Source organism: Chenopodium quinoa, unplaced genomic scaffold (genome assembly GCF_001683475.1).
Source record: "Chenopodium quinoa cultivar QQ74 unplaced genomic scaffold, ASM168347v1, whole genome shotgun sequence".
Classification (NCBI taxonomy): domain Eukaryota; kingdom Viridiplantae; phylum Streptophyta; class Magnoliopsida; order Caryophyllales; family Amaranthaceae; genus Chenopodium; species Chenopodium quinoa.
Window position 1 is genome coordinate 3045796 of NW_018743979.1, and position 27710 is coordinate 3073505.

General features: G+C 36.6%; 2 protein-coding genes across 2 annotated transcripts; both read left to right on the plus strand.

The window, feature by feature from the left end:
- Positions 1 to 3428: 3428 nt before the first annotated feature.
- LOC110690022 (BRASSINOSTEROID INSENSITIVE 1-associated receptor kinase 1-like) lies at positions 3429 to 15747 on the plus strand. The gene is made up of 12 exons (XM_021866847.1): positions 3429 to 3746; positions 4072 to 4232; positions 5755 to 5887; positions 5983 to 6054; positions 11778 to 11921; positions 12886 to 12957; positions 13075 to 13146; positions 13242 to 13318; positions 13866 to 13997; positions 14075 to 14416; positions 14670 to 15064; positions 15197 to 15747. Exons 2-12 carry the CDS (start codon positions 4145 to 4147, stop codon positions 15509 to 15511), a joined length of 1842 nt encoding a protein of 613 aa, XP_021722539.1. The 5' UTR covers positions 3429 to 3746; positions 4072 to 4144; the 3' UTR covers positions 15512 to 15747.
- A 3475-nt stretch (positions 15748 to 19222) lies between these two features.
- On the plus strand, positions 19223 to 26560 carry LOC110690023 (zinc finger CCCH domain-containing protein 6-like). Its single transcript, XM_021866848.1, has 5 exons — positions 19223 to 19367; positions 19450 to 19534; positions 24430 to 24642; positions 24903 to 25027; positions 25119 to 26560. The coding sequence occupies exons 2-5, from the start codon at positions 19475 to 19477 to the stop codon at positions 26089 to 26091; spliced, it is 1371 nt and encodes a 456-aa protein (XP_021722540.1). The 5' UTR covers positions 19223 to 19367; positions 19450 to 19474; the 3' UTR covers positions 26092 to 26560.
- The last annotated feature ends 1150 nt before the right edge of the window (positions 26561 to 27710 follow it).

The following is a 27710-nucleotide window of genomic DNA, read 5'->3' on the forward strand; positions in this document are numbered from 1 at the left end:
AGGCTGTTGACTCGGAGCAGGGCCTAAGTACAAAAAAAAAACAGGCGTCAGTTTCCAAACAAAAAAGATAACAGGCGTCCTGGAACTCAAATACTCAAAAATATGCTAAGTATACCTCAGCAAGGACCCCTGAAATCCCATCAAGGTCAAGGGTGCCGGCACCCCTGACCGCCTCCCTTTCAGATGGAGGAACTACTTTGACCATGGACTTGGCTACCTCAACCAAGTCAAGCCCCTGAGGGCCGGCTGCATCAAGCGTAAAAAAAAAAAAAAAAAAAAAAAAAAAAAAAAAAAAAAAACAAGTTAGACCTAGTCAAGAAGGAAGCAAGTGTGAAAGTTTTTACAAGTGATTGTCCATACTTCTAGGCGGCCCCGCCGGGGTTTTAGAAGAAGTGGCCGGCTGCTTCTCAGCCGCCACTGTTTTCCTGGAAGACCCAGGAGAGCTTGCAACAGTCGTCCTCCGGGCCTTGGGGTCCGGCTGTTTCGAGGAAGAAGCCCTTGGAGTGCCAGACTGAAAACAAAAAGAGTTAGTATATGCATAAGACAACTAAAAGAGGAAGAGTTTTCGAAGCCTACCAAGGGTGCCCCCTTGTTGGGGGAGTCGGCATAAGACTGTTGCATGAGAGAGGCCCGCAACATGGCCGCCGCAGTCTTGGATGCTGTTATTTTACTCATGGCGTCAGCTGCAAAAAATAAACAGCAAAGTTAGTAAAGGTCCCAAGTAAACAAGGCGTGAAAAAACAGAGTATTTGTCAGGCCGGCTACCTCTAGAGCACCGACTGCTGAGGCCACAGGCGGCCAAAAAGTACTCGTCATAGAGCCACTTGAAGCTCGGGACGCAGTTTAGGGGTACTTGCTCTCGTACCCCTGAAGTAGGGTTCACCCTAGTCTCTACTTTGAAGAGTCCTTTGTCCAGGATCTCTCTTTTAGCCTTTGGGGGAACAGGCGGCATGCTGCGGCCGCCTGCGAGAAGAGGCGGATCCCTATTCCACTTGTTAAAACGTTGGTTCAGCTCCGTGTCTGAACCCTCAATGATAAGGAAGGTGTTCCGCCAATCCTTCCATTTGTTCGCCTTACCTCTCGTCATGAGGTAACCCCTATGGCTTGTTAATTGATACCAGCCGGTACCTCCTGACTTAGGGGTCCGGCTGAGATAGTTCATGTGGGCGAAAGCCTCAAAGCTTGGCTCCACCCCGTACATTTCGCACCCGGCCACATAGCCGAGTACGTTTACCCAAGAGTTGGGGGCTAACTGCCATAACCCCAAATCATACCCATCTAAAATCCGCTGAACAGCCGGATGTAATGGGAAGCGCAGTCCAGCTTTGATGGCCGCCACATAGCAGCCAAAGCAGCCGTCATCATAGCTGGTACCAGCCGGCCAGACGACAGTGTCTTCTGGATCCGGCACGAACAGTAAAAATTCCGGGCCCATTCTGTGGTTAGCAATAAAGCTCGCCACTTTTTCTTGCATGGTTGCGATCCGGCCCCGGGGTACCATGCAGTAGTAGGGGGCGTTTTCCTCTCTGTAAGAGGCGGACGGCTCCGCCCAATTGTCCCCCTTCTCAACTGCATGAGAAAGTCTCGCCTCTTGTAGGCGGCTATGTCTTTCTTCTGAGCCTGGAGAACTGTGGCCAGAAGAGCTGGACTCGGACTCGTCCTCTGACGAGTCCGAAGAGGACGACTCCTCCCCTCTCCCAGAGGGGCCCGCCTCCTCTCCCTTAGAAGGAGCAGGAGGAAAATTAGACATGTCAACGGTAAGATGGGAAGGGACCACCTTGGCCCCTCTCTCAGAACTGTCGGCTTGGCAGCCGTCTCGTTTCAATTCTACATCTGGCGCCTGGTCAGATGTTTCACTAAGGAGCACCCTTTGGGAGGAGCCGTCTGAGTTTGATATCATAGCAGTCTGTTTTGTTCTGGCCATCACGTTCTGCATAGACACAGATACAGTCGGACTTTGTATAAAGGGCAAAGATGGGTCCAGAAAAGGGCAGGCGGCACTCCTAGTCCTAGATTCAGCCGTCCCCGGTGACCGGCTGATCACTAACTTAGGTCGTGTCGTGTGCTTCCGTGGTGCCATTTCAAAAAATAAAAAGAAAATTAAGAGTAAGAGAACTGAGTTACCTGAACGAGTGACGGTTGATGAAGTTCTGGAAGTCCGGTGCAGTCGGCTTGTCAGAACAGGCGGTAGGCAGAAAAGGTCCGAAATGTCAGAGCAAGTTCAGGGGTCCGAATGTTCTCGCAAAGTTCTCAAATGTGAAAATGACCGAAGTCAGCACTTCCTTTTATAGGCAAAGTGAGAAGGCGAAGGGTCGCTTCCAAATTCAAAATTTGGGCGGGAAAATCTCTCGGCCGTTTGCAAGGTGACACCTGTAGCAGGCCGTCGCCTGTCACCGTGCGACACCTGTCACAGGCGACACGTGACCAGTCACGTGCCACCTGTGAGGGGCAAATGATTAGGGGATTTTTATCCACCAATCATCGTCTGACAAGTGGACCAACCAGGTTCCGCCACGTGTCCTTCACGAAGGCCAATAGGAGCCTGCCACGTGTCAATCACAGATACGTCCTCTACGGACCAATCGAGGCACGCCACGTGTCCACCCATGCCAAATGGGAAAACCGGCCATCAAGGCCCAATCCAGTCTAGAGGCCCGGTCAGCCCTAGGTTTACCTTAAACCTAGAGAGTGGCACGCTTCTCAAGGCTATAAATACTTAATTAATCCTCATTAATTAAGGAGAATAGAAATCAAGCAGAGAAGAACAGAAACATTACGGAACGCTAATAACCGGCTAATCTCGCTAACGACGCAGATTACCAACATTAACCACTCTCACCTAGAGAGATCTTATTACTTTAATTTCCGTATTAATTACTCCTTAATCAGATACTAACTTGACCGTTGGAGGCGGAGCTCTCAGGAGTCTCCGTTATTTTGCAGGTACAGACGTCCGGTTCCAGTCTCGGAATTGTAACTCTCCCGCAGGACATCAGAAAACCCCGAAACAACTACTATGGGTATGATACGAATCATATGATATAATGAGTAGAGAGTATTGAGGGTTTGTTTTAATCTAATGTCTAACATTAATTATTTAATTATTAATGTCAGATATTAGATTATTAACGTTAAATATATTAGACTCACCCAACTTTTTTCGAGTATTTATAGATTACAAAAAGTTGATACTCAGAAACTATAAAGTGTGTGAATATTGCAAAGGTCAAATTGGGGACTTAAGGAGGAAACAGTGGTTAAAAAACATAAGTGGTAGACCGTTTAAATCACAAAATAGTGAAAATGACGAAAACACCCCTAGAAAATTCAAAAAATGAGAGTACTAGATAACAGCAAAGTCAAAGGTCAAAATTGTCATTTTACCACAAGAAGATAATAAAATAAATTAAAGAAAAAGCCGACTAGTAGTAGCAGAAGAAGAAGTGGGAAGTAGGAATACTCGTACGCTGACCAGCCAGAAATCGCTAACTAGTCTTACTCTCTCTCTCGCTTTCTCTCTCCTTTCTTTCCTTCTTCGTTTCGTCGCCATTTTCAGGCATACTTCCTCCTCGTTGCTGCTGCTGTTTCCTCTCTTTCTCTCTCCTCTTCCCAATACCCTACTCAACTTCTGTGCTTTACTTTCTCTCTCCTCTTTTTTCGCTGTGATTTCCGCCGATCTTCTTTGCCGCCGGTAGTTGTTTCCGGCGCTGAGAACAGTGTTTTGTCCCGGAGAACGGGTTTTGATCGTGAGTTGCGATTTCCCTTTTTCCCAATTTTGATTTTGAGCTTGTTTCTGTGGATTTTTGAGTGTTTCTGTTTTTGGGGTTTTTTTTGAAATATGAATTATTATAATGGGTGTTTGTTGTTTTTTATGATTGATTGTTGTTGCAGCATTTAATTCAATCTAATTAGAAAAAAACCCAGAAATTTCTGCTGTTAATTTGCTGCATTTCTGCTTAATGAGGGAGGAGAGAGAAAGTGAGAGTTGACTGGAGTGTGTTTTGATTGACTTGATGATTACCCTTGATTATTTGCAGATTTTTATGTGGTTTTTGTTTGTGAATTGAACAGTTGAAGTGGAAATTGGTGAATTTTATTAGTTGGGTTATGTGCGCTGCTCATTTAGGAAGATCCGAAAGACGAAATGGAGCAAGGGGTTTCCTCCATTTGGGCTTTCCTGCATTTGATTTTGGTCTTTAGTTACTTCCACTATGTAACTCCCAATGCCGAAGGTTAGTTCTTGTCTTTCGTTCCGAGTTTGCTTGAGTTCACTTCTTTCAATTCATTACCTGTGTTTGTTTCAATTTGGTTTATGTTCCTCTTGTGAGTTGTGATTATGAATATTATGATGTAAAGATTTTGACCCCGTTTTGATGAAAAGAATTGGCCAATGATTGTCTAGTAACAAGCGGGAGAAGTTAAAAGTCATTTCTTGTTGTTTAGGCTAGGGTTGATCTTTGAGAATAAAAACATAGAGAATAGGATAGCATGAGATGTTGGATACTCTAGGTACTCATGATTATTTTAAATAATGATGGTATTAAGGAACATCTCACTTCTGAATGCTGAGTAGCCCAATTCTAAGGCTGCTTATATCTGAAGAATGAAATGTCGAGTAGTATTTTTCTGACCCCTCAGCTTCGAACATAAGGTAATAGGAGAAATTGGATACTTGAGTTGCTCATAAATAATACAATTATCTAAATTGGTCATAATTTTAGGCTTAGTTTTAAAAAGCGCGCCTAAGGCATGCCTAGGCGCAAGGCACAGTGAGGCTCAAGAGTTGGCACCTTAGCTTCGTGAGGCTCATAGACCTACAAAAGGCGTGCGCCTTATGTTGTAGAGCATCAATTGCTATTGTGTAAGTTATTTTTTTCTATAAAATACTATGGGACTTTGATACGGGCAGGTTAATTCATTTCTAGAGTAGAGAGAAATCCCATATCCCCTAATTTGATTTGAAGAACCCTTGCTTACGATCACATGGCCCTTTCACCTTTTCATGTAATTTCAATTTTACACTTATTTAATAGGAATTATTATTTCTTTTCCATATGAATAAAGTGCGCCTCACCTACAAAAGGCGCGCATTTGCCTTGCGCCTAGACTCTAAGGACTTTTGCGCCTTGGTGCGCCTTGCACCCTTTAAAACAAAGATTTTAGGACAGTTTCAATTCTAAAAATGTATGAGTAGTCGGTTCTGAGGCTGCTGATATGTGAAAAATGAAGCTGGGACTCGATGGGACTCCTGGGAGCGACATCTTTCTAACTCCTCAACTTGTTTAACATATCTGCTTCCATCTAAGTAATATAGATATTGTACATTGCTAGTGCCTTCTTTTTTCTATTTAATCTAGTGTCCTTTCCTTTCCATTTACAAGAGTACTCTGAAATGTATCTAAATTACATTTTTAATTGTGAGTCATCCTAATTTTGGAGAAAATGATTTTGAAGTGCAATTTTCTGAGAGATGATGGATTGTGCTAGTTAGATACTTTGTTCTTTCCTTGAGCTAGAAATTTGTTTATGCTAATTCAGTCATGTGGATCATTCTGATATAGTAAAATGAACTTCCTTTGATATTATGGAACTCCAAGGATATATTTATTTTTGCGATTTTTTCTCTGAGTAAGAATGCTTCCTTGATCATTCTGTTCCTTAGCTTCATCTGTTATTTTATTGAAGCTGTTGGTGAAATTCTTATATTGCTTATATGTATTAGCTCCTGATGGTGGCATTGTGCATGTGAAACAGGTGATGCTTTGAATGCACTCAAGTCTAGTTTGGCTGATCCTAATGGTGTATTGCAAAGTTGGGATCCCACCCTTGTAAATCCCTGCACATGGTTCCATGTTACATGCAACAGTGAAAACAGCGTCACCAGAGTGTAAGCTACTAAATTCTGGTTGAGTACTGTCTGTTAGCTCACGGATTCTTCTGAACTAGATATTTATCATCAAATCATTGAATGTCTGTGTTCAGTGATCTTGGCAATGCAAACTTAACTGGTCAACTTGTTACACAACTTGGTCAACTCCCAAATCTTCAGTACTTGTAAGTATTACTAATTTGGCTGATATTTTTTTCACTGCTCTTGTTGGATTGACTCATATTCATGCAAGTGGTTGGTCTTGGTTATTGTTTACATTGAATTGATGTATTGATGTTGAGCTTTTGGCAATTCAAATGGGGCTTTTAAAAAATTGTTAGGGTAATGCCAATTGATGTATTATAAGGTCATTCATGGGCTTTTTTTTTCTTTTTTTTTTTTTTTTTGGGGGGGGGGGACTTTTGGCAATTCAAATGGGGCTTTTAAAAAATGGTTAGGGCTATGCCAATTGATGTATTATAAGGTCATTCATGAGCATTTTTTTTTTTTGGAGGGAGGGGGTGGGGGGGAGGGGGACATTTCATCCTTGTGTTGCAACCTGGCTAGGTAGTAATGCTTGGCTAGGTCCTAGGTTGGATCACCTCAAATGATGTGAGCTGCATGTGGGAAGTGGGTAGCTGGAGTGATTTTGGTGGAATATTATATGTACCTAGAATTCATTTTACTCATTTATGATGTCTTTCTAAACAAGCACAAGCCATCGACAAATGTCTATTCTGTGGATTGGGCGATACTGATATTTTCTGGTTCATGATTCCATTCCTTTAATTTTTTGAGCTAATGTCACATTAAGGCTTAAACATCTTTTGTGCTAAATTTATATATGTTTGTAACTTATATGCTATGATCTTCAGTACATCTTAGTTTTGATTTGATAATCAGAGAGAAGGTTTGGTTTAAACATTATCAGGGATTGTCCCACAAACCAGTTTTCGTAATGTATGAATCTGAGGCACATAGCTAGATCTGTTGCCACTTCTCCTATCATTATTGTTAATTTGTTACTCCATGGCCACAAGGACTGTAGAGAATATACACTTTTAGAAAGATGGATGGAAGCATGTGGAATACAGAAAGGAATAGACAAGGTTTATTTATTTACCCATTTGACAGGGAGAAAAATAGAGTTAGTAGCAACTCTTCAGGGCCTTACTACCAAACTTAGTAATCTTTACCTCTTAATGGGGAAGATTAACATCAATAATGAACGATTCAAAGGATAAAAGTAAACTATTGAAGACCCTTCTAGCTATACTTTTGCAGTGCCCCATAGACTATAAAGCTCATACTCCCTCTGTTTTTCCAAGTTCTATTAGCGTTCATCTGTTATTTTAAGTTCTACTCACTTTTACTCTATTCCTTTTATGACAACCATTTATTAAGTTTTTTTCTATCAACTGTAACTTTGTGGGACCCAATTATATATATTTCTCCTCTTTAAAGCAAAAGTAGTCACATGCATTGATTACAGTCCCTAACCTTCCCATTTCCACTTTTCCTTGGTTTATGCGGATGGACTAAAACCTAAGAAGGCTGATTGTGTGATTTTGCTTAGCTTTCTTAGATGCAGTGATGACATCTAGGTCTTTTTTGGGAATTCTTTTTGCTGAAGCTCCTCTTTGGGTTATAAAGATAGGTGGACCAGATGTTAATTGCAGCAGCCAGCAGTCTTGCTTGGTACTTTTGATGATGATTAAAGAATGAGTTAATTACACAAACAAGATGTTGGAAATATATGTTTCTGAAAGCATTCAAGATTGCTCAAAAAAAATCTTAGTTTTGTTATAAGAATTCAGTCAGGTCATAACTTATGTGAAGAAACATATCTTGGGGATGATATATTCTGTGTAACAGTCTCAGGGAAATATTTTTGACTCTTTTTTGTTTCTGTGGGAGCATACCAATCCATGCCCATTTAATGTATTAGACATGTGACTCAAATGGACATAAGTACGGAATACTAGTATTGTTGTTTATAAAACTAATGTGGAGGAATAAGCATTTTTTTTTTGAACAGTCATAGCTGAAGTTGTTGTCAGGGCCGTTCCGTTTAATAGCCTTTGCAAAGAGACCTGCAGCACAGGGCCCAAAAATTAATGAGGCCCAAATAATGAAAGTCCTATCAAAATGTGATTAAATACTAGTAAGATATTTTCCCATTCTTAGTAGATGTTCGGTGCTAGCTAGCTAGATTGTTGCGTTCAATTTGTGTTTCCTTGGTCGAGAGTTCGAAACTCACTTCCAATTTTTATTATCCATGACTCATCCCTCTTCCCGTTATTATTTTCCACCCTTTGTTATTCTTTATTCGGATATGTTTTTTTGTTGAATTTAGCCTTCATTTTGTTTTAAGTGGTGACATATAAGTTTGTCTCTATATATTTTTACTTTGTATTTCTTATTTTTTTTTTTTTTGAGGGAATAAGTTTCTCTTTATAATTGTTCAATTATTTTTTCCTTTTGTTTAGGGAATTGTAATTGTATGATTAAAATTTCTATTACAAATAATCCTCGTGTCTAAATGAATGCCTTTTTTTGTTTTATTTTGTTATGTTAAAGTGTACTCTATGACTCTTTATTATAAATGAAAATTTTAAATTAGACAAACAGTTCAAGGGAACATAGTTTTTATTTGACGGGAACGGGAATATAATTTTTTTTAAGGAAATTGGTGAAGTTTTGAGACCTAAAATTTTATAATTTAGCATACCATACTTGTAAATATAGGTGTGCAAATGTCAGCCTTATTTTTGAAATTAGCACGGAGCATCCATAAAGTTTGAGACGGCCCTGGTTGTTGCTCTCTGCTTTAGACAGTCATAGCTGAAATTTTTGCTACATTGCTGATTATTTGCCTTTTCAACCAATTCTCTTACGGAATTTTTTTATTTATAGTGGTACTTAGGTAATTATTGAAACTGCATAAATCATTAAAAATTTGTGAACCACCAGCTTTTCTAAAACTTGACAAATCCACAACTTTTGGCTAATCCGCCTCATTGAATCCAATGAGACGAATGCAAAATAACTTCTAAAAATTTTATTGGACAAGGGGAGGGAGAAGATGAATGGTTTATAGTTGGTTTGAAGTTGCTAGACATTATTTATCCTAATACCCACAATTGAATATTTGAAAACTAAGTAAACCCCTCCCCCCCAAACACCAGCACACAGAACAAATAGCATAATTTTTTTTTTTTTTTTTTTTGTCATTATGCAATTTGAATAAGCGAATATTAATAGCTATATTGTTTCACACAACTTTTCTATGTTTCGTGTGAGTTGAAGGCTTAGCAACGATTCTAATTTTTTTTTGAAGTTGGGTCATACTAATCTACTTCCTCCTTTTCCTCAGCAACGCATACCAAAAAAAAAAAGTGAAAATGGGGACCATGCATGTGGATCTTTTTGCTTTAAAGTGGTGTGAGAGACGGAGAGTAAGAGATTTATTAAACAAAATTAGGTGGTTGTAGGTGATAAAAAATGAATATTCCCTCCATTTCGTAATAATGGCAATACTTTTCTTTTATATCCGTTTCATAATAATTGCAACACTTCTTATTTTGGTAAGGATCCACTATTAGGCCCCTTTCTTTTTGGGCTGCGCTGCCTGCTCTATCCTGCCCTTCTCTGATGTGCTCTACTGAAATCTACTATGCTCTACTCTACTTTGCAGTGTGTGGAAGCTCAACTGTGTTAATCTCTCCTCTGTTAATCTCTACTCTACTCTGCTTTGCCTAGAAGCTCAAAAGAACTGGGCCTTATTTTATTATTTCTCTCCCACTAACCCCACTTGTATAGATATTTTATTATTTCTCTTTCCTACTAACCCCACATATACTACCTCTTTTTTTTTTATATATATATATATATTTTTTATTATTATTATTTCTCTCTCCTCATAACAATTAATTATATCTCCACTAACTATACTTTATATTATAAAATTCACCCTATAAAAATATCCTAAAAACTTTGTGCAAAGCCTACTATTGCAATTATTACGAAACGGAGGGAGTAAAAGGTTGCCATGAAAGGAATAGTAGAGTAAAGTGATTGGAACTTAGAAAAACGAATGAAAACGCAAAGTGAGTAATACTTGGGAAAATGGAGGAAGTAGATGTTATGGAATATCTATTTCACTATTTCTTGAATTACTAATTGTTGTTTGTAAGTATTCTAGTTATCACTAATCAAACATTCTAGCTCATTAATTTGGGGCATCAAGTTTATTTCTTTTTCTTCTTTTTCTTTTTTTTTTCTTTTCCCTTTGAATATTTCACATACGCGGGTCCTTCAATGTTGGAGTAATTTATAAAGTGATTTTATATACTTTTTGTAAGGTGGTTATTTGCCAAAAATATGCTATAAATCCAAGGAGGTGTCTGATTTTATTTCTTTCATTACTGTTACAACCTGTGTTCCAATCGGTATTAGCTAGCTTGTAGGTTTAGGAGTTTGATAGAGTTATAAATTTTATAATTGCTTTCTTTTATAACTCAAATTATGTTTATCTAATTTGGCATAGTCAATTATTTCGGTGGTAATAAATGACAACAATGAGAACATATTCCTATAGTACAATCTATATTAATGCAATTCTACTCTCTATGTATTTTCGTCATAATTTTCCTTTACCATTCATTACCACCCTATAGGTGGTATAGATTGTATATAATCATATATATGTAGAGAAATACATACTTAGTAGAGAGGTTGAAACTATGGACTTAGCTGTAAAAACACACACAAATTCTTAACCAATTACTCCTACAACTAGGTTGTTTCCTGTTATGACCATAGTTTGGAAATGCGGTTTCGGTTACGATTACAGGAACGGTTGCGATGTTGCGGGAACGGGTATGATGTGTTGATCGCGGACCGTGTCACGGTTATCGCGATGCAAATTTGATTTAAAGATACCCAAGGATTAGAGCCATCAATGGAGAGATATGGTAGAATAGTAAAGGATTAGAGCCATTAGTGGGGTGATCTTTCACTATATCTTTGGATAGGAAGTAACTTTTGAGTGAAACAATAGATGTAACTTTCAATAAGGGGTGAATTGGGGTTGAAATGTTTGATTCGGACATAATTGCGGGTTTTTTTAACACCTCTTGTTGATACAGACAATCCCGTCAATTGAAAATCCTTTACAAAATGGCCCAACTAAGACGTCGCGGCCTTGTTTTTACACCAAGGTTATGACTAAACCATTTCTTTTGCTAAAAACATTTTCAGAGCTAAGATGCTGTCTTAAAGCTTTATCTAGTCTGTGTAGTAGTAGAATTGATTTCATCGATAAACCATTGCTTACAAAGGAGAATATTACATTCATGGACACCGTTGTATTTCTGTGGATGATATAGGTCTAGTCCTCTTTCTCTTTGTTTTTTGTTCTTTTATTTTTCTCTGTCATTGTTTGATTGCATGAAGGGTTTTTTTTCTTTTTTTTTTTCTTCCTTTCTTTCCAAAAAAAAAAGTTATTTTATTTTATTTTTGTTCATTTTTTTGAAATATGCAATGAAAATTTATATTCCAAAGTCACCAAGAGGGTGCTACTCAGTTACAAAAGTAGGGCAAGAATTAGAGCAGCTATATCCTTGGGCCGTATTGTATCAGTCACAAAATTAAAGAAAGGTCAGTGCCTTTTGAGTTCAGGAAATGGTTGCAACTATATCCTGGTTTTGTGGAAAGGAAGTCAAATCCTTTAAGGGAGAAGTTTGATTCGAAAGATATGCTAGATTCTTTTAGTAATTAGTAGAATGAATCAATAATCTCATTTTCTTTTCATTTTTTTTTCTGATAATCTTTGTTGTTTCTTGAGTGTTTTGCAGATTTTTTCCGGCCGTGTAGACTAATAATTATCTTCTTGTTTCTTTGACAGGGAGCTCTACAGCAATAACATTAGTGGGACAGTACCATACGAACTTGGAAACTTGAAAAACTTAGTGAGCTTGGATCTCTACCTGAATAATCTTTCTGGTCCCATTCCTGATACGTTGGGCAAGCTCCAGAAACTGCGGTTCTTGTATGAATGCATCTCAATCTCTGTTGTTAAGATTGATTACTTTATTCCCCTTCTTTTTTCCTTAATGATAACTGTTGTGTGGACGTGGTATCACTTTATTTCTTTCTTTGCATTTTAAATCAATTATCACTGTCCCAAAGGAATCTCACATATACCTGTTAGGATCATGGTCGAAAATGCGGTTTCGTTCCCGATCGTCGAAATGGTCACGGTATTTCGGTAACAGAACTGATGTGTCGATCGCGGACCGCATCGTGGTTGTCGCACATAAATTTTATGTTTTAGTTTTATGTGTTTTGTAATGATTTTTCTCATAATTTCTGAAAATATAATATATGCTTAATTTCTTATACTTTGTATATGAATGACTTCGTACTTAGTATTATTTATACTATGAAGTACTTTTAGTAACTTCTCTAACACTTTTTATTACTACTGTAACTCTTTTAGATTAATTTTAAAATTAAATTCCTATTCTATGTGCTAGATTTTAAAAGTGGGAAAAATTTTGGGGTCACGTATGGAAGGAAAAAATTAAAAAAGGGGAAGAGTGTGCTAAAGTGCCCCTGGGGTCAGGTTTAAAAGAAAAAATAAAAAAAGATAAGACTTCCATCTGACTGTCATCTATAACTATTACTCCCTCCGTCACACAATACAAACTGATTCTTCTGAAAAATCATCAAAAGTAATTGGGTACTTGGGTTAAGCTATCAATATCTTTATTTGTCACAAACATCATGTCATTATATGATCTTTGTTAGTTTTGGTGTATATATGTTAATTTATTTTCTGTTTTTCCTTGTTTGTGAGTCTACTTAGAATATAATTTTTTCTGTTTGATTTGTTATATTATACCATTAGCCTCTTCTTTAAGAACATTTTATTTCTTTTACATATGCCTTTATACTGTCATTATCTCCTAATTTCTAACAGTTTCTGTTGCATGACTTTTCTGCAAGGATAGGCGGCTGAACAACAACACCTTATCTGGAGAAATACCAAATTCATTAACTGCTATCACTACCCTGCAAGTCCTGTGAGTGTCAAGTTGCTTTTTTCAATGTCAGAAATTGCAGTGCTTCTCATGCGCATAAGTTTTCTATGCACTTGTTAAGAGGTGTATAATTCTAATTTCCCAAAATGTGGATTGCAGTGATTTATCAACCAACCACTTGCATGGAATTGTTCCTACTTATGGATCCTTTTCAATGTTTACCCCCATAAGGTTAACAAACTTATCCTTATATACTCTTCACGATTTCAATGATTTTGAGGTGATGCTAAGTTTTCTATGTTTGCTGTCATGTCTCTTGATTTCAGTTTTAAAGGTAATCAAAATTTGACTATGCCGGCAGTTACTCCAACTAGTCCAATTCTAACGCCAAAATCTCAATCAGGTTTGCCTTTGACTTTATGGTGCTATTCTAACGTCGATCTTCCTGAAGTATGTATAATGTCATCTGCTTACTCCCAATTTCATTTCATAAAGATATTTAAGTACTTTTTAATTGATATGTTAGGCGAAAATTGCCTTTTACTTTTCAAAGCTCACCAATATTAAATCCACTTTTTTGGTTTGATTTTCATGTTAATAAATTCATATCCTGTTCCTTATGTTTGATTTTTTGGTAATAATTATTGCAAATAGCAATGGTCTTCTGAACCTAATTAAGTGATTGACGTGAGGTTACGGGTTCATTGAGTTGAATGGTTATAGTTTTTAAGCTGTTTTTTGCTGTACCCTTTTGCTTCCCCTGCCACAAGTTGTATATTTATGTTGGCTGTGTTGATTTCCATAACTGGATCCACCGACCCATGTGACTGCTTATTCTTCCCTGCCCCTAGATAACTGAAGAAAATGTCATAAACTAAAAAAAAAAAAAAAAAAAAAACAAAACCAGTATATGATTCAGTGTTTGATGCATCTTCCAAATGCCGTTTCAGTTGGCAATAGGGCCACTGGAGCTATTGCTGGAGGAGTTGCTGCGGGTGCCGCTTTACTATTTGCAGCTCCTGCAATTGCCCTTGCTTGGTGGCGACGGAGGAAGCCACAAGAACATTTCTTTGACGTGCCTGGTTAGTGGAAACCTGAAATACAGCTTTTATTGACATTAAAACATCGCGACACATTAATCCAATATCACTGATTGCAGCTGAAGAAGATCCAGAAGTTCACCTGGGACAACTCAAAAGGTTCTCCCTGCGAGAACTACAAGTTGCAACTGATAATTTTAGCCACAAAAATATTCTTGGTCGAGGTGGATTTGGAAAGGTTTACAAGGGCAGATTGGCTGATGGCTCTCTTGTGGCAGTCAAGAGACTTAAAGAGGAGCGCACCCAAGGTGGAGAACTCCAGTTCCAAACTGAAGTTGAAATGATTAGCATGGCTGTCCATCGAAATCTGCTTCGTTTGCGTGGATTTTGCATGACACCCACTGAAAGATTACTTGTTTATCCATATATGGCCAATGGAAGTGTTGCATCCTGTTTGAGAGGTATTTTTATAATTTTATCTATTCCTGGTGGTTTACAATATCTCGTGATATATTTACCTCACCAAATCTAAGCATGATCATATGTAAGGGTTCTTGATGTTGGAAATTTAATTCAATGCAAGTATTGAAGCTGCCACTTAAATAATGATTTCTTTATGATGATACTAGCTGTTAAACTGTTAACATTTGAATATTTCTTTTGCCTGCTGCTTCTATAACTAGTTAAATCATATGTCTTGCCCCTTCATTGTAGAACGTTCGGAGACACACCCACCACTTGATTGGGATATTCGGAAGCGAATCGCATTGGGGGCTGCTAGAGGGCTTGCTTATTTGCATGATCATTGTGACCCTAAAATTATTCATCGTGATGTAAAAGCTGCTAACATATTGTTGGATGAGGTGTATGAAGCAGTTGTTGGGGATTTTGGCTTGGCAAAACTTATGGACTACAAAGATACACATGTTACTACAGCTGTACGTGGTACCATTGGACATATAGCACCAGAGTATCTCTCAACTGGAAAATCGTCAGAGAAAACTGATGTTTTTGGTTATGGGGTTATGTTACTAGAGCTCATCACCGGACAAAGAGCTTTTGATCTTGCCCGATTAGCCAATGATGACGATGTTATGTTGCTTGATTGGGTATGTATATGGATTTCATCTTCTTTAATCTTTGAGAACTTCCTAAATATGTTGTAGCAATCTTTTTTGATCTACTTACTGCCAAGGTTTTCTATTCTCACTAATGTGACTCTTGATCATATTTTTTTTCAGGTTAAAGGGCTTTTAAAAGAGAAGAAATTGGAGACCTTGGTTGATGGTGATTTGCAGGGCAATTATATTGACGCTGAAGTTGAGCAGCTTATTCAGGTTGCATTGCTTTGCACTCAAAGCTCTCCAATGGAACGGCCTAAAATGTCAGAGGTGGTCAGAATGCTCGAGGGTGATGGCTTGGCTGAGAGGTGGGAAGAATGGCAAAAGGAGGAGATGTTCCGCCAGGAAGCTAACCTCACTCATCCCAACAATGGAGAATGGGTTGTTGACTCTACTTCCAATCTCCGACCGGATGAACTGTCTGGTCCTAGATGATAATATTTTTTTAAAGGTTAATATTTGGAATGTATGTAATTCCAAGTGTTGTAAAAGCTGTTAATGTATTGGAAAATCAATAGTTCCCTCATTTGTGAATATTTTTTCCTTATTTTTCCCTCTTTTATCACTCTCATTTTTTCCCCCCTTTTTCCAGATTACCTTTTTCTAGTGTATTCAAAATGACAAATACCGAATACAAATACTTGGTTGTTCATATGGTTTTTGGTTGGAGATGTTTGTGGGTGTTAGGGAGTACAGTTAGCACAATGTGATCAAAACACCATGTGTAGTAGATTTTATGGAGCAAATTAGTTATTTTTAGGTGTATCAATAAAAAAGGATATGGTTTTTTTTCAACTAGTTGGTGTACTTTGGCAAGACGTTTTAGTCTGAAATAACTTGCAATACATTAGGACTCCTTGAGAGGGATGTCAATGGGGCAGGACGAGGTGAATGTTGGCCTTCCTAGAATTCCAGCCTTGCTTAACATTTTCATCCTCTCGGCGGCTTCAAAATCTATCCTTGTCTTTGCTAGTATGTACAAGTCCAAAATTATTCGCACCCCACCCCTACTTTGATATTCAGATCATCATACCCATTTAATCCCCATCCCTAGCTCCCTGCCCACCACCCACCTAATCCCCGTTCAAGATCCGCCAAATCCTCATCTTTCAAATACAATCGTTATTTTTTTCTTGTAGAAAAAAGTATAATTATATATATATGGATACAAAGTGGGATAAGGGCCTATGGGGCAAGTACGAAGTGGGATAGGCGAGACGGGTACAACCTAAAATCCACCTCGTCCCATCATTAATAGCGAGTATGATTTTCATCATCCTTACTAACATCCATGCTTATAGACGGCTCACCAAGTTCTTAATGGATTAATTTTTTGAACTCCACTAAGGAAATGAAGAAACAAAAATTTCTAAACAGAAGATACATTTAAATAACAAAATTGCAAGAAATTAATTTTCCATAACTCCTACTTTGTGTTTGAGGTTATATTTCGTTGCACTTTTGATATATCTTGAGCTAATATACAACTTGTCTTTTATGCACGCGATGCGTAACTTTGTGTATTAAATGCGTTTTCCACCCAAATATTGCTACAACTCTGATGTTTTACAATTTCATCGTTTTTTTACAACTTTTCAAACATATTTTTAGAGTTTAGAGGTTTTGTATGATCTATTTTGAAATTTCATTTGTTTTATAATTTTTTTTGAAATTTTTTGGCAACTTAAAACCTGATTGTAAATTTTTTTTTGGTTTTAAGTTGCCAAAAAAAAAAAAAACAAAAAAAACCACCGCCACTCTACCCCAGCCTGCTACATCCTTCTCTTTCCCCTCCCCAACCAGAGCCATCGCCTAGAACCCCTGCTTTCTGTGACCAACCTCCATCATTATCGGCCGACCCCCTCTCTTGCCCCCTTTCCCCCACTGCGACCACCCATCCCTATCAGAACCCTAACCCAGATAGCCCTTCTCCTCCCTTTCCCTCACCATTTTGGCTCAATTTTAAAGAGCCCCGTTTCCTCTCTCCTATTCTTCCATCAATTCATTGCCAATTTCTTCAATGTAAACCCTAATCAAGCCTCATTTCAAAACTTCGAAAAATCCTTGATTTAATAAACACAATAAACAATGCCTGCTAACAAAAATTATCATAAAGAAAAGGCCCTCCGTCAACAGTAAGCTTTTTCTAGGTTATTTGTTGTATGTAGCACAGAACATTAAGAATATTTGGGATAATTTTGACTTTTACCACCTCCAAAGAACCACTCATTGGCTTTTACCACCTACATAAAACAAAGTTTTATTTTACCACCAACAAAATTTCCAAAAATTGGATTTCACCACCAACTAAGAAATTCCGTCCATGAATCCGTTAGTAGGGGCCACCATTTTGACGTTTCCTCTTCATCTTCCCTGATCTTCCATGTCAACCAGCCGGTAACGAAATCAACTCACCTCGGTTGGTCGGAATTTGGTGTGGGGCTAGGGAGGGGTCGGAATTTGGTGTGGGCTAGGGAGTTGGTCGGAATTAGGTGGTGGCTAGGGTTTTAGGAGTGCGAAATTGGTGGTGGCTAGGGTTTTAGGAGTGGTTGAAATTCGAAGGGGGCTTTATGTTGGTGGCTAGGGTTTTGAGGTCGGAAATTGGTGGAAAGGGGGTCGGAATCCATGGTTATGGCTGGTGCGTTGTGCGGTGGTTGCTATGTGGCGAGTTGGTGATGGGGTTGGTAGCTGTTCCGGCGATGGCCGGGAGCCGGTTGGTGGATGGGTTTTTATTTTGTTTTTTTTTTTAATTTTTTTTTAAAATTTTTACCCAATACTATGGTGACATGTGTACATGGTAGGCCCCACTAACGGATTATGGATGGAATCCGTTAGTTGGAGGTGATTGGTGGTAAAAGCCAACTTTTATTTTTTTTTATGTGGTGGTTAAATAAAATTTTTTTTTATTTTTTTTTATGTAGGTGGTAAAAGCCGGTGGTTTTTTTTTTAAGGTGGTACAAGTTAAAATTTTCTTAAATTTTTTTTTGTAGAATATGGATGATGTTATTGGGGGTGATGCACGTCATGACATTGAGTTTGAAAAAAGTGTTTTGGAGAGGGCAAATGGGAAGGGGAGGGGGGTTGACTCGGTGGTGGTGGCGGGTCGTCGAGGATGGAGATTCTAGGCGGCGGCTCAGATGGGGGAGGGGGGTTGCTGCCACGAGAAGGGGAATGGGAGGGGGTGCCTGGCCGGTGGTAGAGATGGTGGTTTTTGTTATTTTTTCTTAATTTATAAATTAATTTAAAATATAAAATAGTTAAGTGAGAATTATGGGTAATTAGAAGAAATGATGGAAAATTAGAGATTAATCAAGTGAATTAATGGTCCTAGGTTCTTTAACAATCAGGTTTTAAGTTGTCAAAAAAAATTTATAAGGTTTTTCTTGACAAAAAGTTTCTTTAAAAAGTTTTTTTTTGACAAATGTTCCTTTGGAAAGTTTTATCGAATGTATATTACTAGATTGTTTTTGAAAAGTAATATCAACAAGTGTACGATTCCATACCCGTGCTATGCACAGGTTCTTTGAGTTGTTCATAAATTATTGATTATTATTTTTTTTTTTTTTAATTTTTTTATTTATTTTTATTCAATGATTGTGAATGATATAGAATGATAATTGTTGACATTTTCTTTTTTTTTGGTTGATTTAGTTGAAAAATATTTGGTAACTTCAAAAATTTTAGTGACATTTAATGTAAGCTGAGAAATGGGGTATTGAATATCTCTCGTTGATTCCACATGAAAGTTGATACTAACTTTAGTTGATTACTCTGTGCTTATTTTATACGGAGTATTATTAATAATCAAAGGAGGTAAGATAATTTCGTCTTTTCATGTGGACAATTGAAATAGACACCATTACCTAACATTACTCTATCTCGACAAACTATTAATAGATAATAAAAGAATAAGACGAAGTATAAGATTACAAACCCTAAGTTATCAAAACTAGGGATCATCAATAACGATTTCTATTTTCTTTTCGCTTTTTTAATGACAATGCACAAGTTTGAAAACTAGAATCAATATTGAATTTGATGAAGACAATAAATATATAATTTGTTTTTTTTTTGGTATTTAACAAATTGTAACAAATTTATAGAAGGGTCTTAAATTGTCAAGTAATCCATATTTAAGAATTGGGTCTTTTTCTCTCCATCTAAATAACCCGAAAGGGCTTCATTCGTCCTTTTTCCTTCCTCCAACTTGAAGATTTTCGTGTTTATTTATAAAACTGTTTTTTTTTTTTTTTCTCCAGAAAATCGAATTCCAGAACTCACTGTTTCTTAGGTAAATCAATTCAATGGTTGTCTTTTATTCTATCAAATTCCAGATTTAGTTCTTTGTCTTTACTCAAATTTATATTTTTCAGATTTAGGGTTCAGTTAATTTTTAGTATGCAAGGATCGCAAAAATCAAAACGGGTTTCTTGGGCTTCTGATGGGAATCTTTGTCAGGTATTTAACATTAATCGAAATTTATTCTATGCCCAGATGAAAATTTCAAAATTTTCCCATCAAAAATCGAATTCAATTGAACAGAAATAAAATAAAAGTGAAATTTCTAGTAATTGGGAATCTTTTGAATTAATGGAGTATGTGTAAATGGGGATTAACTCAAAGTCTCAAAGAAACAAAGAAATACATTTCTGGGTTTAATTTATCTTTAATTAATCTGAAAGTAAGAATCAATCTTTGAATTATCTAGCGAATAAATTAATGATTTGAAAATAAGAAATATACAATCTTTGATTTATCTGTTGTATAGATGGATTATGCTGTGTTAGTGAACTTTTTCACTGAATTAAAGACTATCTTGGACTCCAATGGATTATGAGAAGTTACATTTACTTTGCTTAGTTTGCTAAAATGGCTTACACAAAGTGAGAGTTTGTTAATAGAAGTTGAATTTGATTACAAATGTTAATATTTATGCTTGTAAATTTCGTATAATAGGTTCAAATGTAGCATGGGATGCTAGATAGTGTTGCATTGCATGTTTTCCAGACCTGGAGAGTTCTTTATTGAGTCTTGTTGATTGTAATTTTGATTTTCCTGCTGTTTGAATTGATTATGAAAGTAAAAGCAAGGCTCGGATATTTCTTGCACTTATTGTTATGCTGATGTTTGAATGTTGATAGACTTCCTATATGATTTGTATTAGAGAAGATTTCAGAGTATGCAAGATTACCTTTTGTAGAATGTATGAGGCTTTTCACTCCAATTTTTGAATTGGCTAATAATATCTGTTCTTAAGTGATTGATGATAGATTCTCGAAATTTATTGGTGCTGATGTAGGTAAATAAGGGAAGGAAAAAAAAAAAGCTTATATCTGAAGTTAGTGACTTTTGTAATGAATTTGACGTTTGATTTTTGTCATCATGTACTAGTTGATTTCTCTTTTGGGCAGGGAGTAACTCTTTGCTATCCGAATTCATACCCTGATTGTTGGGATTCCTTGGGAATGTCTAATGAGAAGGAATTGTTTTGTCGTGTTTTATTGGGTTTGCTTTTTGTATTTTGTTTCAATCTTCTATTTGTCACTTCCATTCTTATGTGTAAAGTTTAGGTGATTATTTATACTTTCCTAGCTATAGTATGATAGATGATTGCTTGAATCTGGTCGTATCTGTAATGGGCTTTGTTGTGTAGGCTCAAGATATAGGATGATGAAAATTAGCCTTTTGTATACAGATGATCAATACCTCTGTGTGATTGCTTAGTGTAACTGTGCAAGGAGAAGAGCTAAAGTCATATTCTCTGATTATTGCAGGCCATGCTTTTAGGCCATTATTGTGCCATAGTTATGCTGATTTTTAGGTTCTATTAGTGATGGTGCTGGTCACAGTATATCAGCATTTCTAAGTACTTGCCTGCATATCATAGTGCATATAATTTGTACTTAGATGTAACCCTGTAACTCGTGGCTTATGTTCCTGAGTTTACATGAATATTTGTTGAAACTTTACAAAAAAGAAATGCTGCCTGTAGATATCTTACATATCTACTTTCTGCTTTATACGCTTTATTCTTGTCACTTATCAAAGATATGGTTGGTATACATTGATGTTTCTAATAAGGATTTTATGATGGTTTGAGAAAAATGAGATGCTCTTATACTGGGGAATGTTTTCCATCATTTAACTTTATCTTTCCGTTCGTTAGCTACATCTTCAGTATGATTCTGTTCCTTTAGAACAGAGAATGAACAAGCTTAATGCTTCTTGATCTTCTCTAATTTTTTATTGGTTAGTTTTGATGGGCATTTAATATTTAAAGCCAATAAAGGTAATGGGAGCATAAGTATTGAAAGGAAAGTTATGGTTGTGTTAACAGTTATTTTGGTTTCACGATTGCGTTGATAGCAGTGTGTAAGTGCACCTTTGGGAAAATATAATTCCTCTGTTTACTTGTAGCACTTTTTATTTCATGCTTGCCAATGCATTATTTCAATTACTAATTTCTTTAAATATCAATTAAGTAAAAATTATAAGACATGATATTATGAATGAGGCGAATCTTACAAGATCTCACACTACATTTTTCATTAATTATAAATCATCAAAGCTAGGCAAAATAGTGTATTAGTAGTGTATGTGAGAGTACATAAGTCAATGTGTTGCAAGTAAAAAGAAATGGAGGAACTATATATAAAGGGTTGTTTTAAACTAAAATATGAACATGAGCCTCTTGGTTATAATTTCTCTAGATATTCCTTCATCTGCCTTCTTAATTTTATTTATTTTCTCTGTTTATGTATGTATTGATTGCATTTTTCCCCTCTCTACTGATGTATATGTATATATATGGTATAATTATAACCTATCTCCATCAATTATGTTATGCAAATCAAGTTATTCTGCAAACTTATTGATCTAATTCAATCCATTATGTATATAATTGGGTAGAACTGTATGCTGTAATGGATACTGATTTGTATGTAAATTTAAATGCCACCTCATTTGTTGTAGATTCTCTTTTAATCTCGAGATATGGCTTAACTTGTTAGGTTTTTATTTGTTGTAGTTCCTCTTTTATTCTATTTCTTCCTTTAATTTGCATCCGCTAATTATTTTTTTCCCTTCTCACAATTGCTTCACTTTCATTCTTTGTTAGGTTTTAATATGTTCTCAGCTTAACCTTTTTTCTAATTCCTAAACTGAAAAAAAAATTAGTAATAGTTAACACTTTTTTTTTTCTTCTTTTTTAAAAAAAAATAAAAAATAGTAGTATTAGTTAAACTTAAAATATAAATATGCATTGTAAAAGCCTGAAAACTTTAGTCTATATTTTTTTCATTTGTTTTCCTAGTCCTATTAAAGCAGCCACATATGTCCCAAAGAGAAGCTGTAAAAGGATGGCCTATTCTTTTCATATATCTTAACGTGCTTCCTGTCATTGACAGAACAACAAGCATGCAATTGTTGTGCTTGGTGACTTGATCGTTTATTGTCCTTTATATTCATTAAGGCTGATTGATTTTGGGCGACCTGATACTGCTTCATGATATCGGTGATGAACATGATCATAATGAGTTCCTTTGCTTTCTTAATTTTGACATCTTTATAGTAAATACTAATTCTGGGCCACAAATATTGAAAGATTTGGAATTTTACACTATTCAAAGTTTTAAACACCACCCTTTGACCACCTTTTGTGAAAAATATAGTCATGTAGAATCTTATTTGATTTGTCTTGATGTATAGTTTCAAAATATTAACTTCGTATGATTTTTACTTATTGAGTAAATTATTGATGTTAAGGGGAGCGTAATACTCATACTCCACATGTTGTCAAAAAAAAAAAAAAAAAAAAGGAAATTACGTAAACTTGAATATTTTCATGTGTAATGGGAAAAATATAAAAGAAAAAAAGGTAAATTATGGACATTGTAGTTATTGCACCTTGCACCATTTTTTGCACTGACCCATAGTGAAATGCCAATCCTTACACCTAAGATGGAGATTCTCCATTTACCATTGATGTGGTGTGACAAAATCTTATCTGTGTTGCTAGATTTTGGTTTTTATAATTCTTAGTTTCATATTATCCCAGCTTATTACAAAAGGGCATTTTAGTCTTTTTACTGTTGAAGAAGTCGGAACTCTAAGAAGACGTTGCCTACTTGCAGGATACACATTAATATTATGTTTGGATAGGGTGATTTGGAGGGACGGGAAAGTGAGATGGATTTTTCTTTGTTGGGTTAGCAATTGAAGGAGGTGGATGAAACGAGACTTATGACCCTTCATTTTTTAACTAACCAGTTTTTTAAATTGAAGGGATTTGGATTGAAAATAGTATGTACGAAGTAAACCTCAGTAAAAAGTTAAAAGACCAAAATATCCTTATTAGTCAATCCCAGCCAGCTATGACAGCCGACCTAATGCTCTCTCCTCTTTCCCTCCCCTCCCCTCCCCTCCCCTCTCTTGTAGATGGAAGAACTCCTAACAACTCAAAAGATATCTTTCTTAATCTCAATGACTCTCACTTGCTTGCTTTTCTGTTTTTTTTTTATTTGACAAAGTTGATGATCTGCTACAACTGTGTGCATTTTTATTGATTCATTTATCGGAAGTCATCTTCTTGTGTCAATTCATCTAGGTTATGATTTCAGTAGATGAGACACCAGAATAGTATTGCTTATTTACAAAGTTGCAATCTGCCATTTATGGTGGATTTACTGCCTTAATATTTTTGGCTTCTGTTTTGATGATTTGGATTCAGAGATATTGGTACTATATCTTTCTGTCCTTTTTTAGTTTTCTTTTACTAGTTCCTCTACCTTCTATCATCTTCTTTTGTTATCAAACCATAGAATTATCTTCTTCTTCCCTCTCTTCCCCTTCTATTTCTTCACCTCCTTCTTTTTCCTTTTAAAAAGTTATCCAAGCAAGCTGTAATTGGCTGTGAGGCATCTAGTTGTCATCTTTCAGCCTTAGTGCTGTGGTATTTGGTCTATGTATACTGAGGAGGGGATGGGAGTTGGGAGAGCTGCTGAATGGACCCAAGTAACTTTGTTATGCACATTTATATAGCTTGAATTATTGCAGTGTAGACTATTTGAATGTTTATGGTGCTTTCTTTATGTTGCATTATGAGTCATTGAGCTCTCTTAGTCATGATTTGAGGTTACGACTAATTAAAGGGAGCATGAAAGATGTTTTTTACATTGATCATGATTTGTGAGCCACCCACTTTGTAACTTAGCATCTGCTAGATCAAGATACGATGATCTGTTATAATGATAGTTCCTACTTTATCTTCTGTTACATAGTTTATTAATATGAAGAGGATTTGGTTAGGAATGACAAGAATGATTAACATAGGTATGTTGTTTTGATTTGAACAGGTTAGACTGTTTCTCTCTGAAGAATCTCCCTCACAAGTTGGGGCAGGTGCACAAGATCACCTTCAAGTAAAGAAAATCGTATCAGGCTTGCCTGTAAATGGATTAGTTGCAGACGACAACCTTCCACCTGGATTTGAAGGTTTCAATCCTGCTAATCAATTGAAGAACAGGTTAGCCCAGATTCCTGTTGTCAAATGGCGGTCCCCTCCAAAAGTAAGTGGCTGTTAGTCTTGGAATACTTTTCTATGATTTGCTTGCAGCTTCATCTTTAATGTAGCCAGTGACCTTATCTGCTTATGCATTTGTTTGGATAATTAATTATCTGTCTGTCCTCCTCCTTTCTTTTAGCTTTCATTTTATTTGGTCGGGGTTTTGCATGCTGTGCCATCCACCATGTCCATGATGCCTTCTATGCTTCCCAATTTGGCAGTGTAACACGGAAGCTAATTTTATTTTGTATTGGAGTTTTGCAGTTTACTTTGGGGGTTGAGTGGCAAGTAGTAAGTGGGGAGGAAAGTAAAGAGGTGGAGATCCAAAGTCAAAGAGAATTAAGAGTGCTTGAAGCGTATTATCCACGCCAATCTGCAATTCCTCTAAAGTATGATTCTATACATAAAAACATTGTTTAGCTCTTTGCCTTAGGTCTTATGTATTGCCTACTAATCCATGTCATTTGTTATTCTTTGCAGCCCTGCTTCTGCACCAGATATAGAGTGTGCTGGACAGGATGACCAAACATTGCCTTCAGTTCCCATTACTGCTATTGAAGAAGATCTGTCAGATCCCTCTTCTGATTCTGTTGCTTCTGCTTGTGCTAGTGCTACTACTAGCTCATATCTGTTGGCGGCCCAAAGGACATCTTCATCTCAAGGTGTTTCCCATAATATCAACAGTGGCACATTGACTGCTGGAGTAGCAACTTCTGGTCAAGAAGATGCATTAAAAGCTGCTCTTACTGCTGTCGCGAAGGGCAATGAGCAGATTGACCACAATCTGCTTGTAAAAATTCTCAGTAATCCAACTATTTTAGAACAGTTAGTTAGGCATCAAGGTCCAGGCACGGGACTTCAATCTGTTTTGCCAAAGCCAATGGAAGGCCCACATACTATTTCTAGGCCCTCTCCTGGAGCTCCCATGTACAGGATGGACACACCACCACCTCCAGCTCAATATAACAATATGGAAACAGGACCATCCTCGACTGCAATGATGTCAAATGGGTTGATGTACCCGTATACAAATGGCACAGGACCAATGACCCATCAGCATTCAATCCCACCGGTGCCTGGAGTCGCCCTTCAAGCTCCCCCTGTACAATCTGGTTCTTCCTCTCAAGTGAAAGACCTCAACTACTACAAGAACTTGATTCAGCAACATGGAGGGGAAAGACAAGCTGACCCTCAACCACCATATTCAACGCATCCCATCCATCATCCAGGTGTAGATCAAGATGTAGATAATTCAAAACCAAGAGATGCCAAACATAAAATCATGAAGCTTTGTATGTATTTCAATAGTGCAAAGGGTTGTAAACATGGAACAAATTGTGTGTTTCAGCATGACATGTCACTCCAGCAACGGGTTAGTAGTATTTCAGAAATGCAGAGTGCAAAGAGAATGAAGATGGATAGAGAAATTAGAGGACCACAATCGTATAGTTAATTTGACGACAAATTCTTGATGTTCAGAAGAAATTACGAGGTCTTGGATCGTGTTTATGAATCTTCAAAAATTTTGGGCCAAATTCTTGCTTGTGTGCCTCTTCTCCAAATTGCACCTCTTGGGCACAGTCGTATGGAAGCTCGAGTTTCCAAAGAGCAGGGGTATATTGTCTCAAACCCTGCAGATGGCTTCGCCCTTGTGTGTATATGAAATTTAATCCAAGAGGAGAGAGTTTTCAACCTCAATTGGCCTGTTGTACACTGTTTCGGCTTATTTTCTGTTCCCAGAGGATTTATTTTGCTACTAATTGATTTCTTTTATACCTTTTAGCATACCAAGTTTAAAAGTTGAAATAATAGTACATGAAGGCTGGAATAGGTTCACATGATGCAAATAATACTTGCCATGGAATGATTAATTAATTATCTCTGATATCTTTGAATAATCAAGACATAATTTTGTTCGTTTATTTGACTTTTCCACTTACTAAATCATGCAAACACGTTGAGTCAATTTGTGTGATGAGACTCATCTAAAAAAAGAGAGATTTTGTGTGATAAGATCATAAATAAATGAATAAAAGGCAAATTCAGTACTCTCCATACCATATGAACCAAAACACATTGATGGGCATAGGGTATAATTTAGGGGTGTTTATTCGGTTCGAAACTTTGAATCATGGAACTAAAATACAGTTTTGGTCGTGATCGCAGGAATGAAAATGATGTGTTCGTTACTGATCAAGTAATGGTTATCACGGTAGATATATGATTTTGAAAAAACAAAAGCAGTTTTAAAATTTGCAATCCTTTAATATAATTATTTTAAATTAAGTAATCTCAATTCCACGTGAACTTTCTTTTCTTAGAACCTCCACTACTTATTTTTGTAATATTTCTTCTATGTGATTCTCATATTCCTTCTTTTGGATAACAATGGTGGTCTTCTTCTTCTCTCTTTCTTTAATTTAAGAATTCGTTTGATTTCCTTGAGTGTTATGGCTTTGTCCATGCAAATTAGGGTTATTTTGGTCAAATTGGTCGAAAACTTGCTTTTTATATCTAGGGATTTGCTAGAATGAGAAATAAAAATATGAGAAAGCCAGTTAAAAACTACCACGTGTCTCATATAAAGTACAAAGTACATAAGAAAGGAGTATTTGTTTTTTTAAAATTAGGAAGTGAGACATGTGTCAACTTTTAAGTAGTTTTCTCATTTTCTCATTCTCATTCTAGCTCATCCTTATATATATATATATATATATATATATATATATATATATATATATATTTTGTTATGAAATGCTAAATTATGTTTCAGTGGCTTCGAAATCCATTACATCTCAACTGAATCGTGACAACACAGTTACACAAACATTTTTATTCTATAGCTAGGATTTAAGTCGAATCCAATCTGATTCAAAATATATTTTGGTTTTCAAATGTCGAATCCAATCTAATCCGAATTTAAATCTTATTTAATCTGATTCGAATTAATATTTGGTAATTTGGATTCGATATGAAATTTTGAATTGACTAGGATAGCTAACGCGCACGATGCGCATACATAGCTAGCCATGTCCGAGAATCTCTTTCAATTTGGTTTTGTCATAATCATAA

Bases quoted from the DNA above. Each gene is read 5' to 3' on its own strand.
- LOC110690022 (XM_021866847.1), top strand. From the start codon at position 4,145: ATGGAGCAAGGGGTTTCCTCCATTTGGGCTTTCCTGCATTTGATTTTG. The intron at 6,055-11,777 runs GTAAGTATTACT...TTTCTTTGACAG, and splicing joins CTCCCAAATCTTCAGTACTT to GGAGCTCTACAGCAATAACA. The intron at 13,319-13,865 runs GTTTGCCTTTGA...ATGCCGTTTCAG, and splicing joins AACGCCAAAATCTCAATCAG to TTGGCAATAGGGCCACTGGA.
- LOC110690023 (XM_021866848.1), top strand. From the start codon at position 19,475: ATGCAAGGATCGCAAAAATCAAAACGGGTTTCTTGGGCTTCTGATGGG. The intron at 19,535-24,429 runs GTATTTAACATT...TGATTTGAACAG, and splicing joins CTGATGGGAATCTTTGTCAG to GTTAGACTGTTTCTCTCTGA. The intron at 25,028-25,118 runs GTATGATTCTAT...TATTCTTTGCAG, and splicing joins CAATCTGCAATTCCTCTAAA to CCCTGCTTCTGCACCAGATA.